Source organism: Simochromis diagramma, unplaced genomic scaffold (assembly GCF_900408965.1).
Source record: "Simochromis diagramma unplaced genomic scaffold, fSimDia1.1 OVJJ01000317.1, whole genome shotgun sequence".
NCBI classification, from domain to species: Eukaryota; Metazoa; Chordata; class Actinopteri; order Cichliformes; family Cichlidae; genus Simochromis; species Simochromis diagramma.
The window spans coordinates 2,567,891-2,583,630 of record NW_024386994.1 but is presented as its reverse complement, the minus strand read 5'-3'; the positions used below and the strand labels follow the sequence as shown (position 1 = coordinate 2,583,630).

Sequence of the window (15,740 nt, the reverse complement as noted above, 5' to 3'; positions counted from 1 at the left end):
TGACTTTATTTATTTTCTGCTGTGTTTTACTTGCATCTATTTGAAAGACTGAGTGTAAACACAAAAAATATTTTATTTTATGTGCTGGAATGTGCAAAATAAGTTTAATATTAAACTAAGTTCTTCAAGTCAGAGAATGTTGCATATAATTTAATATTTATTTGATGCATAAAGTTAAAAGATTAAAACTGATAAAACAAGTTAAAAAAAAGACTTTTCCATTTGATTACATTTTGTATGATGGATTATGCAGAAAAAGTAGAATTGGGCTGAAAGATCTATTGCTTTATTACTATTCAGGTTGTAAATGTGTTTTTAAAAAGTAACTAAGTAATCAGTTACTTTGAAAATAAGTAATCAGTAAAGTAATGGGATTACTTTTTTGGGGAAGTAATCAGTAATTAGTTACTGATTACTTTTTTCAAGTAACTTGACCAACACTGTATATGCTATATTATAAATTCTATATAGCGTATATTTAGACTTATACAGCTGAACTTCTTGTTGGAAATCATCAGAGAAATCACCCACTGCTGGCCATTAGAAAAAAGAGAGGTTTAAGACACTTCCATAAAGATTTCTGCTTGATATGAAAAGTAACATTTGGTGGTATACTGGTGAAAATATGTGTTAAAAGTAGTGATTGGGCATTCCAAGAAAAAGTGCAGGTTTACTGGGAATTCTTTTAATGAATTTTTTGGTTCTTTCTATATCATGCCCACCCCAAAATGGTGTCAGATGTGAGTGCATAGTTTAAGAGAGTCCTAACTGCAGAGTACCACACATGCTTTACTGGTCTGATGCATGCAGTCAGAAATGTGTTCCTCTATTTTTGTCGCTTAATGGGACTCAGCAAACAACTTCTAGGTGCATTGATGGGAAAATATTGGCAATGAAAAACACATTTTAGACAAAAAAACAGCTGCAAAAACTTTTTTTCGTTAACATTTTTAGTATTTGAAAATTTGAAAAAAACCCATCATACAGCTCTTTTTTTATTTATTGATGAATGTTGAAGAATATAATGCAGAAGTGTTTGTGCTCTGAATCTCTTCACCATCAGTCGATTATCTCTCGGGGTCCTTTACATATAGTCAAGTGGATTTCATTACCCTTTTTTTCTTTGAAATTACTTACAAAAGCTTGTACAGTCACACGCCTTGCTTGATTTGAATAAGAATTGTGTGGTAATTTCATTGTTGCTACTTAACTCGATTCTTATTGGTCCAATAATCACTGAATAGGTGAACAGACTGATAAATGACAGATAGAGAGGTACGATGTGATTAATTGCTATAATTTACCATATTGCTACATCCTTGGCAACTGAGTGATGTCCTGCTGCCAGCTTACCCACCTGTGTCATTCAGTCTGGGCATTCATAAATTTGCCCTCCGGCATCAAAATTTGAACAGGGGCCAAAAGAACAGAAATATGTATGGAGATGTCAGCTTGAAGTTAGAGGCAACTGCCAGTTTCTCTTCACAAGATTAACTGCACTCTAAATCTGTAAGCTACTCCTGCCTTTCACAATCCACCTGCCTCAAACTCCCAAAGTGGCTAAACTTGTGTCTTTCTTTCTTTCTTTCTTTCTTTATTTTTTAATAGGCCTTAATCAGTGTAGTCTTTAGAGATTAAAACAGTTTTTTATCTGACAGTGTAAGAGCCTTGGTGGAAAGTGGTAATTACAGTATGTTAGCTGAGCAAGCAGTCAGCACAAGTATGTTTATTTTTTTAAAAAGAATGACTACTTGGATTATTGGGCGGTCCAGAAAATTTTAGGCATCATTTGATGGAACATCAGAAGTGTCACCCAAAAAATACTACTCAAGGTCATAATGCTCAAAGACTTTATTTGACCATTTTCACATCTACCATGTATGCTAGATAGAAAGTGGACATAACAGCATTTCCAACAAAGTGGCTGGCGAGCCCAAACTAATAGGCAGATAGCGCACATACAGTGAACTTGTGTTTATTGGTGTGGCCAAAGTTTTTTCAAGTATGTAGGCCAGTACCACAGAATACTTATAATAGTAATATATGCAGACTAATGACAAAAAAACCAACAAACAAAAAACCAACAAACCCAAAAACAAACTCTGAGGGACACACCTGATCAAGCTCCTGAGATGATGTGCCAGTTCTGGTTTAGGAGGTTGAGCAGATCATCTGATAATTGAAAGGCTGGTTTTTCGATCCCCTAACCCGAAGTTGCTCTCCGATGAATCCTTCAGAGTGTGAATGTTAGAGAGAAAGTACTTATTTTAGAAAAAGCATTGAGGGCAGGGAAAGTGTGGTAGTTTAAATACAGCATAGTTGTACAAAGTGCTTCGAGCACTCAGGTAGAGTGTACCAACGTCTTTGTACTCAGCTACATCGCTCAACAAAGTCCACAGGAACCACAATCCACAAGCATAGATATCATCCTGACACCACCAAACCTGATACCTTCTAGGCCCTGGCTGTGTCCAGAAATCCTGTCTGTGAAGGTTTTGCAAGAAATAACAGTTGGACACTGACACCCAACGGGTCTAACAGCACCAAAACATGCTCCCGAACCAACTTTCCAACTGATTTGGTTGAATTCCTTCTCAAGGCCACAAAGTAGGCCGACTGGACAAACTACCACACACCCTCAAGTATCCTTGAAAGGTTAGCAAGCTGGTCCATTGTTCCATGAATACATAATTTCAAGGCAATTCATCAAATATATTAATATTTTATTTTTTACATTTTTTTTTGTCTTTGTTCAGGTTAACTGCACACGTCTGGGAATGTGCATTAGTTTCAATATGGTCAGTTTGGTAAGAAACCGGGACACTATGGGTCAATAATTAATTCTTATTGGAAGAACGAACAAATGCTATCAGAAATGCTACGCGTGGAGCGTTTGAGTGTTGTGCTTGAGCTGGAGGAAACTGAGCTCCAGCCTGAATTACAGAAAATGGAAAACTAAGAAGAACAGACAGCGTCTTGTTAGCCACGGCATTAAAAGTGAGTATCTGCCTGTTCTAAGTTGAGAAAAGTGAGTTCCGGGTAAATTTACATGATGTTTAATGTATTTTACTAGAGCGTTTAATGAGCTAGTTGTCTAGCCTGTCTTCCATACTGGTGTCTGTACAAAACCTTACAGTGCAATTTAGGCCCATTAACCAAAGTCTGGGTGTAAACACTCTCGTTTCATTCTGCGTGATATGACCCCATAACTATGTGATGTTGTGTTTGTGTGCAGATAACATGACGGCAGAGATAGGAGGTCCTGACTGAATCAGGCTATGTGTCACAGCATCTGTATGTCCTCATCACGGCGGAGAACGCAGCACCGACAACCTTGCTTAGTTCGACTCTTTAAGGTAACATCACTTTAGATGTTGTGGAGTGGAGGTGGCTTGGTCTGAACTGGTATAACATATGAGAGGTGATAGATGGGTGATAGGGGAGGAGGTGATGGTGAATCTCAGACGTAGAAGGAGAGATCTGAATGACAGAGGGGGAGGAGAAAAGGGAGGGAAGAAGAGGAGCAAAGGGGAGGGTTTAGGGAAATAGATTTGAGAAAGAGTGAGGGAGGGAGCGTCTGTGTGTGTGTGTGTGTGTGTGTGTGTGAGAGAGAGCGAGAGACAGACAGAGCGAGAGGAGGGAGGGATTGAGCGTGTGAAGCACGCTGCCAGCACACGCTCGGTGAATGCACTGTGAACGGGAACATGCGGAAAGCGAGTCACACATGCACACTCACATTTACACGACATGCTGGTCATCTGTGTCACACACCCTCGCACCCGTACACCTTCACAGTGTATACACATGCACACACACCCATCTCCCATATTCACTCCCTTGCACGTGTGCAATCGGGCTGAGAGAAGCCTTATACCGGAGACACAGACTTTCCTCTCACACGGACGCGGACTGTGCAGGTGGACTCGGCAGAACCACACCACACTGCTGTCACCCACCAGTAGACACTTTTGCACGCGCACCGGCAACACAGCACCCACCGTAAGGCAGAGCTACCTGCTTGCACACACCCCCCTTCCTCTGTCACTCCCTTCTCCTCATCACCTCTCCCTCCCACCGTCTCTCTCTGTCTCCCTCTATTCATTCATCTCTCTTCCCCCCCCGCTGTGAAGTGGCATGAGTTTCTGAAGGACACAGCGCTTCCGCTCTGCTGTGGTGTAGTGCGCTGCTGTTAGAGTTGGAGAGCCTGATCCGACAGGAGGGATAGATAGACTCACTGCACTCCCTCCCTCTCTTTCTTTCCCTCCCTCTCTCTCTCTCTCTCTCCCCCTCTGTGTCGCTGTCTGTCTCTCTGTCCCCGCGCTCTCTCGTTCATGAATGTCACCTCTATCTCTGGGAAATGCTGGATTTGTCAAGTCTCCGTCTTTTCCCCTGTCTTCTCTCAGGGCGCGGGTGAACGCGACGGGGATGCCAGGGGAGCCTGAAAGATGCCGAGGAAACAAGCCGCGCTCCGTTCAGCAGAAGCCGCATCCCTTCATCAGCTTGCAGAGCTGATACCTCAGGTCGGACAGTCACTACTTCTTCCTCTACTTCTCTTGCTCTGACTGTGTTCGAGGGTGGAGAATTTTTACAGGTGAAGGCAAAGAAAGGACGGGAGTCACAAGCTGTCCCAACAGTGATACTCCTGTCATTTTGGAGAGTTAATGTGTGGACCCCTTTTTTGTCCCAGTGAACAGCATCAGGCTTCTTATTTTTGGGACTGAGCAGGTGAAGAGGACTAAATTTCATCGTTTTTTTTAATGGTTCCGGTTTATATAATGCGACGAGTCCGTTTTGAGACAAACTTCATTTGTGCTTGGAGTACTCTTAGACTGGGACAGAGGTGTCAGAGGGATAGCGGCTACACTGCACTGGAATTTGGGTGGATAACAACATGACTCGTCCTGGCAGAGGTAGAGTGACATGTGAAAGCTTTACTTGAATCGGTCTCCCAACCACAACGCACAAATCCCAGAAGGACATATAAAGGCAAACGACCACTCATCCAAACCTCCGTGAGCAGTGGTTGTCAGACTTGGGAGGGCTTTTAAAGGATCCACCCTTCTCTTTCCTCCACCTCCAACTCTTCCTCCCTTCCTCTCCTTCTTTTTCTGTTCCCTCCCAGTTGATTCGTCCTAGGAAGCCCCCTCCTCCGCTCTGCACCCCTCCCTCAGTGGTGCTTCCGTCGCCCTGGGTGAGTGGGCAGGGGGGTGGCCCACGGTACCCCCCGACACCTGGGTGCCACTGAGCCGCCAGAGGCTGGTGAGGGGGCAGCTGGGTCAGCACTGGGAAGATGGCCGCTCTTGCCAGTTCCCTCATCCGCCAGCGCAGGGAGGTCAAGGACCCCCAGGCAAACCGGCAGATCGCCAGCAAGCGAAAGCCCTGCCCGAAGAGCAACAAGTCACTTTGCCAGAAGCAAATCCTCATATTAATATCAAAAGTTCGATTATGTGGCAGTCGAGGGAGAAAAATGGAGAAAAGACCAGGTGAGTTTGTAAAGGCCTTCCTCATTCAAATCCCCTTTTCCAGTTTGGCACTTCCCCTCTGTAACCCCCACCCAATCCCCCCTTTTTCTTTGCTCTGTTTGCTGGATAACTGAATTTTAGTTGACTTGCCAGACGACAGATTAATCCTCCGCTGTAAAGCCTGTAATTTCAGAGTTCAGGACTTAATCTGAATCTGGGAAACATTCCAGCCCATCTTCCTGGTAGCTGTACCCAACATGTCCTGTGTTTATTGTAACAGGGCTCGTACAGGAAATGGACAGAGTAAATTCCAGCTAATACACTCAGCTCTGTAACACTCACCACAGGCATCAGCCAACCTGTGCTGTGACTTTAGTGATGACTTTGTCAGGGTGCATGTGGACACATTCACACTCATACACTGACACAGACACACACACACACTCTGGTAATCTGCAAGCCTACGGTAAATGTGGCCCATGCATGCAGTGATTTACTGGGAAGTAAAAATGTCAAGAGGTCTCTCATTTGTAATACTGACAGCCATTACTCTCCCTGTGCTTCCTTCAAAACAGGTTAAACACACTTTGGACTAACATGTCTTGTTTGCAAATTTTTTTTTGTTGTTGTTTTTTTTTTCACACTGAACTAAATGAAACAGTTGATTTGTTTGATTAGGGTGACCTTGCTGCACAAGTTGCACAAGAGGGTTTGTGCCCCTGATATAAACCTTTGGGGTCTGTTAGAAAATACTTTTCTAAATTTAGATAAAGAGAGGCAGGACTGGGTCGTGAAACACAGGCACACGTACACAGTGTTGCCAACTTAGCGACTTTGTCGCTATATTTAGCGAGTTTTCAGACCCCTTAGTAAAAGACGTGAAAGCGCATATCGCTTTTACTCTCAACAAGCAGCGGGTGCTGTAACGCAGTCAGTTCTTCTTTTACTCTTATGCTGTTTTGTGGATCACAAGGTTTAAAAACTACTTATAAACACACACACAAAGTAACTCCACCAGAGTGCCTATTTCGGGTCACTTTTGCCGGTCCAAGCCCGGGTAAAGGAGCAGGGTTGGAATTGTGACATTAAAAAACAATAATTGCTAAAAGAAATTTAATTTGTAGTTCTAAATAAACTCTAAATGCATTTAGGACGTTTTTTACTCACTTTATGTCTCTTCCACGATGTTATTTCTCTCTCCAACAACATAGGTTACAATTAGATTAGCATGACCAATTATGCAAATTAGGCGATGACGTCATTTAGCGACTTCTAGCGACTTTTAGGACAGCCAATAGCGATTTTCCTTACTGAGGAGTTGGCAACACTGCACGTACAAGTGGAGTGGACTTGGTCACTGGCAGTGTTGCCAACTCCTCAGTAAGGAAAATCGCTATTGGCTGTCCTAAAAGTCGCTAGAAGTCGCTAAATGACGTCATCGCCTGATTTGCATAATTGGTCATGCTAATCTAATTGTAACCTATGTTGTTGGAGAGAGAAATAACATCGTGGAAGAGACATAAAGTGAGTAAAAAACGTCCTAAATGCATTTAGAGTTTATTTAGAACTACAAATTAAATTTCTTTTAGCAGTTATTGTTTTTTTAATGTCACAATTCCAACCCTGACTGTAAGAGTGATACGCGCTTTCACATCAAAAAGTCGTCATAAATAAGTCTCCAATAACACCAGAAAAAGTCGCCAGATTTGTCGCTAGTCACCTTTTTAGAAAAAAAGTCGCTAAGGTGGTCTGAAAACTCACTAAATACAGCGACGAAGTCGCTAAGTTGGCAAGTTGGTCGACTGACTTACTTGAGCCTCACTGAATTAACAAAGGATTAGGAATAGGTGTAACTCTGAGGTTAGACCTAGCCATATATGCTTTAGAGACAGGGGAAAAAACCAAAACAGATGAAGAACATAATTTTTCAGGTATGTCATTTTATTATATTTGTGCCGTAATTTTTTTTTTTCAGATTTAACTCTACCATCAGATTAGTATGGAAGAAAAAACGTATCGATAACTCAAATTTTGAGCTATCTTTCTCGAAATTTTGACTTATTAACTCAAAATTTCAAGTTACTTTTCGTTTTGAGAAAAGTAACTTGAAAATTTGAGTTAGCTCTGCCAGTCAGTAATCTACGTGGAATGCCCCCTCAAAACCAGATCACAACAAATTGGTGCTTTCGAGAGTACATTTGCTGATAGTAACGCCATTTAATTCAGCTAATAACACAAGGATTTCATCACTTGTGAAGCCACGCTGAAGATAATCAGCAATTTGTGCTTTCATGACTGGCTCTAATACTGATAGCTTAGCTGTAGCATTTGCAGCTGAGGGCTTCAGCTTCCGGGTAATAAGGAAATGACATCATTCACGTAATTACTGATTGGCAGTGCTAACTCAAAATTTTGAGTTATTAACTCGAAATTTTGAGAAAGTAAGTCAAAATTTCAAGAAAATAACTTGAAATTTTGAGTTATAGATACTTTTTTTTTAGTGGCAGAAATGGGCTTCCATAGATTGGGGATTTGAGGATCATAAAACTTAATTGTATATTTAATTATTTGTCTTTCTTATATTTTTTAAGCATCTAATTGAACTCAGATGATTGGGAACTACATTGAGGAATATCAACATTCTGCTGTCATTACTATGTTCACATTATTAATAAAACTTTAGACATCTGAACAGTTGTGTGTGTGACCGGATGTGATAGTCGACTGACCAGTTTGGACGTTGCCTTTTCCCGTCTACTTGCCCTCCGCTGTCCTTTATTGCTACTCTGTGCAAAGTATGCATATTCCTGTGCACCTGTGTGATATTTATTAGCGGTATGCCGAGTTCTTTGTGATAATTACGTAGGGAAACCTCTGGCGTGTGAAGCAGCATCTGCCATAGAGGCAGCTGCTCTCTATATTATAATTATGGTTGTAAAATATGTTGGACAGGCCGTGGCAGTGCCAGCTCCTTGGGAAAAGGCCACGTGCGCTACCATTCCCATTGTTTAAAGCCATTTACATCCTGCTGGCTTCACTGCTTCTCACACTCCTGTGGATTTATTATCGTAATCACGGGCACGTATGGAGGCTGTGGTTTGAGACACATACCAGCTTCTCCATTTCAAGTTATGATCTACAGAAGCCTGTGATGAGCACCGTGTGTGACAAGATATCTTCATCATGTGTGCATGTGTCATGGACCCCCCCGTGTGTCTGTGTGTATGCTAGCTGGTGAGTGCGAGTTTGAATCCTTATCGTGTGTGAGTTTCTCCCTCCCTCTCAGAGATTTACCCGAGGCTACAGTTGACCCCTGGCCAGGAATAAACAACTGGAATATTCTCGAGCTGTGGCCTCTACCTCCTCCTCTTCTTCCTCCTCCTGGCATCACTTCAGACCAGCTTGCTTACAGCTTACCTTCACTTTGCTTCCAAATGCCTTCCATTGTTTCCATGGGCTTCATTTGCCTTCTTTTGGCTTATTCTGCATGCTGTGGCTTACAGTCTGTTGAATAGTCATGTATTTTCATCGGTCGCTGTTATCTGACATGAGCTCCTTTGGCTCTGGTTACCTTTTATTGGTTTCTTTTAACTCTGAGACTGTTAAATTAAAATTCAGCCCAGATTTAACTACAGACATATTACAACACGAGAGCTTTCACAGTAAAAAAAGAAAGAAGCTAAACACATGAACTTATGAATAAGGTGCACATGTGCAAGTATCCCCAAGGCAGGTAGAGAAACACTGATCAACCCCAGAGCACCATTAACTCACTCAAGTTACACGTTAGTCCACAACTCACCAGAAAGCAGCAGTGAATCTTTAACTCTGAGCCAACGTTGTAACATCAGACCACTTGCAATGTGATCTGTGCTGCTTTTTCTCCTTGTTTTTTCCATTGTTCATTAAAAATCGGTCTCTGTCATCCTTACTTGTTTCCATCTGAAGTAACTGGACCTTTTTAGTCCCGGGAAGTCTAAAATGTTTGATGGGTCTTGTTGTGTGTTTAAAAATAAGCCAATATTACTAGTCTGCTGGTTATTGAAGAGATTGCAGGGTTAAAGTGCTTCTACATTGACTTTACCTTTAAGAACCTGGAAGTTAATCTATCTTTGCTTCCTACTCTATAGTGAATGTTACACAGCTTGAGTTATTGTTGAATGTTCTGATACAACCTATTGGAGAAAAATGTGGAAAGGTTGGTAGTTTTGATACCACTTATGATGTGCTGCAGGTCTTTTCCAGGGAACCCCAAAGGAGATTACACAGCTTGGTGCAAATTTAGGTGGGGATTCAATCCTTTGACGAAGCACACAAAATGCCATATCCTATAAGTAAGCAGAAAGCATTAGTGAAATGATTTATTCAGCCTACCAGAGCTCATTTAATTATGTAATCTTGTAGTGCCATTTTGAATACATTAACCGGTGGAAAACTTCAAATCTAGAGAGTTGTGTGGCATGAGTCAGCACAGATGAGCTGCTGTGTGCCAGTTTAACAATCTGCCCACCGTATTTACAGACCAGTGTGTCAGGGACTCTCCACAGACACCTCAAACGTGCACCTCAGTCTTTCCGTATGCCTGTAAGCGTGCGTGTTTACGCTATCGTGTGTCAACCGCTCTCTGCTAGTACGTCACTACATTGTGACTGGATACTTCAGGTTCCCTTTGTTGAAGACCATTTGAGGCTATTGCAGGAGAGGAGGAGGTGTACTCTGAAACAATTGTGTGTGTGTGCGTGCGCACGTATGTGTCCTCAAACATTCGCTTTGTACCTGTGCTGTAGTGACGGCCGGAGTGACGTGTGTTTGTGTGTCCTGGCCCGACCCACATACATCTCCCCCTTACCTTCCCTCTTCAACTTCACCCCACGTCTCCCGCTATCTCACTCCTGCACCTCCACACACACACACACACACACACACACACACCCTCTAACCCTCACCTAAACCATACTAATGATGCCCCAGCACTACAGCCCACTCAGCTTATAACAAGGTCATCTTGCCCCGCACAAACACACACACTTACACATACACAAACCACCCTGAGCAGAGACACAATTTCAAGTACAAACATACAAACCCACACACTCATACAGGCACAAACACAAACAAATGATGAGATTTTATGATAATTTAGGTAGAGTGTGTAGGAGAGAGATAATTTCACCCCGGCTTTGTGCTTGTGTGTGTAAGCAGGGTTGATATGATCTAATGAGGATGTTAAGCCGCCTATTGGATATCAAAGCGAAACCAGTATAGCTTGTCTTGTCCTCTGACTGCCGGCTGGAGCTGCTGTGGAAACCCTCCTCTCTTCTGTTAACAGGATAGAATAACACTCGGAGTTGTTTCTGCAGCACGGCGGCCAAGTGTTCATCCAGCAACGGCAAATTGGTGTGTGTGTGTGTGTGCAGCAGAGACAGAAAATCTGCGTGCATTTGTATCAGAGACAAAAGACGAATGACAGTGTGACAGTAGTGGGCATGCACACTTCAGCCTGACTCTGTGTGTGTGTGTGTGAGTGTGTCCGAGGCTCATTGTTGTGTCGTGATACATCAGGGCACATCAGCTCCTCTCATTAACACACACTGATTTATCAATAACGTGCGGCAGCGTTTGGAGAGCACACATTGAACCGGGGCGATTTACTGCCTCGTAGACCGGACACTCTGGACAGGCCACACGAGGGAGGACTATATTTCTTTCTCTGCCTCTCTGTTTGTCTCTCTCTTTATCAGCGTTCTCCCTCTCTCCTCCTGCTGGTCAATCCATCAGGTTTCTCCTCTCTCTATCTCACCTCTCTTTTTTTCTCTTTTCTCCCATAGCTTTGATCACCCCGATCTTCCTCCACACACACATACACTTATCTTTTCAAGGACATCTTGCTTTCTTATAACTGTCCGTCTCTCAGTGTCTTCCTGTGTCTAATCATCTTTTCTTTGGTCCTTTCTTTGTTTATTCACTGGACACTAGAGAGACTCTTGTTATTGTGAATCCATGTGATGTAACATGTGGTTGAGTTGTTAACTGATCACCAGTGGGTGTGATGCACGCCCTATACCAGCTTTATCTTCTAAAATTATACCGGTGTACTAATTTTCAGCAGATGATACATTCTAGGAAAAGTATGGATGTGATAGACCTTGCCACTGTGACATCACTCATTGGTGCGCCACTGCAAGGTTGCATTTATCACTATCAGAAAACAAACTTATTATCCACAAAGACCAAAAATGTTGTTTTTACAAGGTTGTAAACTGGATTTTAATTGCAATGTTATTGGGCATTTAAGCGTGAGGGTCTTCTAGGAGTGAGTCGCAGCCTCAAGTGGCCACAACAAGAATAACAGTTTTTGACTTATTCCTGCATTGCTGATGTTTGTTAGGTGCGTTTGCAGTCTGCGTTAAAGTGACTGGAAAGACAACATGTCTATTTAATTAACCCTTTAATGCATCAATTATGACAACAACAATCAGAATTTCATGCATGAAAGGGTTAAATAACAATAATTACAATGAAACACGTCATACATCTATAGTAACATTAAACGACCAGTGGGTGGCAGGATATGGAGTGACAGATCATTGCCCAATGTAATGGTTTATGTGCAAGTGCACCATCAACACTGACACAAATAGGAGAAAACAGCCTTTGAATAGCTGTCCACTGTAGTGACAACTATGTGTGAAAGGGTTAAAACCACAGTCCTTACCCAACATTAGAAAATGGCCCATGTTTATTAAAATGCAACTATAGACAGGAGTTTAAAAGGCAACACTTCAAATATTGTAGCTCTTTCAAGGGTCCCAAAAACACACTCTGATATCACTTGAATTAATTGCATGTTAAAGAAAAATGGATGGATGGATTTAATGGAGACATTGTTACCAGAAAAACCTCTGATTCAGCTTTTCATGTGGTGCGAGTTCACAGGAGCCATCGTAAAGCACTTTTTGTGTACCACATTTTTATTTTCAGTTTCTCTGTTACTGACAGTTAGTTAGAGATAACCAGCCTTCAATCTGCTGTCAGCCAAACCACTACTACCACATGCTTCATGCAGTGCATTAGCAGCTGATTACATCCATTGTTTTATAACCGGTTCTGCCCTCCGTCTTTGCCAGTGCGGCAGATGTTGTGTATGAAATGGGGCCCAGAATAAATGATTCAGAGATGCTAACATTTGCCCTGTGTGATGATCAATGTGGGCTTTCAGTCCCGCCCCTCCCAAACAATTGATTTATGGAGACAACCGGCGTTTGTTTTTGCTGCAGAGTTTTTTTGGATCAGCATCAATCATCATTATCAAACAAAATCGAATATTTCTGGTGGAAGTGCCCGTGTCTGTGTGTGTTGTATTTTATCTGGCATCTGTCTGAACTGTGGGTGAGCGCTGATTGGGACACGTTTGGTTTATGAAGTCTAGTAGTTCCTACCCTAGTAGGAATAAAGCGAGCTGCTTGTATGGCATTTTGTTGGCACGACACGGCACAGCGAGGCACTGAGTGCGTCAAAGTGTAATTAGAGCAGGGCAACGAGTGCCACGATGAGTTTCAGATCTGAAGACGTTGCTCTTCAAATGACCTCCAGTTGAGATCGTATCACACACAACTGAAACTCAGTGTTTGTGTGTGCATGGGAAGACGTTTGAGTTCATCAATCCTAATACTCAACATCCTGCTTTGGCATCAGACACTGTGATTTACCATCTTGAGAGCCCGAGTAACAAATAACAAATAACGTCAAGCCAACGCTATCACAATCACCACCAACCCAACATCGCCTTTCTCAATGTCACAAACCCCTACAGGAAGACTGTCCCTTTAATCAATGCTTGTAGTTTAACCCATTATATTAACATGCTGAGGGCAGCGAACCCATCATTTGCATTTGATATGCAATCAATTTGCCGCATGGTCTCTGTGCGGAGCCGGGCGAAACGTGCATCACATGGCGATGACAGTTTAGGGGTACAGGGAACACAGACAGACGTACGACTGCAGCAACAATCAAGCGGCACGAGACCCTTCTGTCTAACATGATGACACACAGCAGTGCAGGGAGATCCACATAAGCACACAACACACACGCACGTACATGTCGTGGTCACGCGTTCGGAGTCTGATCTCTCTTTCAGCTCCACCACACAGTGTCCCTGACCGAAGTGAGGCTCTCCAAAAGAAAACTCATGAAATCAGATGCCATTTTTATCTCCCTTTCTTACTCTGTGTGTGTGTGTTTGTGTGTATAAACCTCTCATTCTAACACATACGCACCACATCAAAAGTGCTGTCGAGTGATGTGCAAAGATAAGCTGGCCTTATGGGAAAAGTCTCTGTGTGCATGCTTTTCTGCTTGCGTCTGTATCTGATTACGTGTTAATTTAATCTGATCACAGGGTGGTGGTGTAGGATTTACTGACAGGTGCTCTGGCCCGTGGCAGATCAGCACACAGCACACACGAGCAACCCTTTTCTTTACAGCTTCTTTATATAATTCTTTTAAAATGTTGCTAACATGGGGTTAGACTTGTTATGTTTTCTTCTATAACTGGTCATAAGAAGTAGATCTCCAGGCTTTCTGAAGGTCTTTTAGAGTTTTTCTTTGGACATTTCTTTTCACTTATATCAGTCCAGTCCTTGCACATGACCATTTTCAGAGAAATAACTAAAAGGACGAACCAGTGTTGTGTTGCACTGACAACAAATAATTTTAAATTCTTTTTTTGGGCACTTTGTTACTAATAACCTGTCATAAAAATATAATTTGTTCGATTTTCCTTTAATTGAATCAACAACAAAAAAATACCACTACCAACAAGATGATTCTTAAAGAGCTCTTAGCAGATTAGCAAAACATGCTAATCTGCTAGTAGTTTAGCATGTTTTGCTAATTGGCTAATGTCCCTACAAAATTTGAGAAACTGGTTAAGTGAAGGACAAAAGAAGTGGCAGGCCTAAGAACTATCTGCAGCACATGAACAGCATAGAAAGTCATGTCTTTAAGAAATAGGACAAAAGATCCAGCAAAGACCTGACACAGGGCTTGAATAGCTTCATTTATTAGCATGACAATCCCAAACACACTGCCAGTTAAAGCATACCTGAAGAGGAAAACATACCATTGATCACTGAGAGCCTGGACATCAACATTAATAAAGCAGTGTGGGATTATCTTGACAAAGAATGAAAGAAAAGAAGAGCTTTGAATACCTTTTAAGAAGCCTGGAGAACTATTATTGAACACCACCACCACAAAAATTACAAGAAAACCTGTCTAGAAGAGTTCAAGCTGTGTTGTTCAGGTTTTTTTTAATTTTTTTTATACCTTTTTTATTATAGGTTAGCATGTTTTTCAACAAATCCCTGCACCTACCTCCCGTTTTCCTAGAAAAATATAAAGAGTGTGGTTCAAGACTTTTGCAATCTACTATATACCAACCAAAGTGTGATCTAGTTTCCAGTCCATAAACTTCAGCTTGCACAAGTCATTCAAAGTAAATTTATAACAGAAAACCTGCCCAGTGAGCTGGGTTTGGACTTTAACAGCCAGGGGCTTCTAAGACTGCTATGAATGATATTAACCTAAATTACAAGATCCAGAGCTTCTGGCATATGATCCATCCAAAGAACTCAGTGTGGCAAGTGGACTACTGCTGCTTTCATTCCAATTTTAACTAAATTCCTCATGGAAGTGTAATACTGAATCAAGTGTCCCTTTTATTGATGTCTGAGCAGGAGTGGCTATATGGCGGCATGCTGTATGATAAACAGGGCTGCTTCCAATATATTTGTATTTTGCAGTGAAGAGAAACATATTCAGCCACAAACACAGGGAGACACAAGCACACGCAGGACCAAACCCCAGGACCCCCACAGATATTTACCACTTGTCCTGTACTGTAGTTACAGCGCTGTTTCCAAGTCACTGCACGAATAATGCTGCATTACGCCTCTTACGAGTGTCTATAGAGAGGCAGCAGAGGCAAATGTCTTCCTTATATAATCATAATTGATTGTGTTAGTGTACAGACATTGAACAGGTACAGCTTTTCAGACAACTCTCCAACGGATACGCACACAATGTGTGCACAGTAACACAAACACTACTGTACTTGTTTTGGAAAGAAATGTGGCAAATTGCATAGACAGACTTGCAGTTTACATTTGCAGTACACACACACACACACACACACATACACACAGGTGATAAAAGAGCTGCAGTCTACAGTGTATCACCCTCTTTAGGCAGGTCTGTAGTTTTAATACTGTGTAA

The 15,740-nt window shown here is 42.1% G+C and overlaps 1 protein-coding gene across 1 annotated transcript in view; it reads left to right on the top strand.

Annotated features, from left to right (window-relative positions):
* The first annotated feature begins 4,778 nt into the window (after positions 1-4,778).
* The window catches only part of fgf11a (fibroblast growth factor 11a), a 99,189-nt gene continuing 88,227 nt past the window's right edge, over positions 4,779-15,740 (top strand). The window contains exon 1 of the mRNA XM_040040752.1: positions 4,779-5,483. Within this exon, the coding sequence (XP_039896686.1) occupies positions 5,291-5,483 (193 nt within the window). The 5' untranslated portion in view covers positions 4,779-5,290. The remainder of the gene's footprint in view (positions 5,484-15,740) is intronic.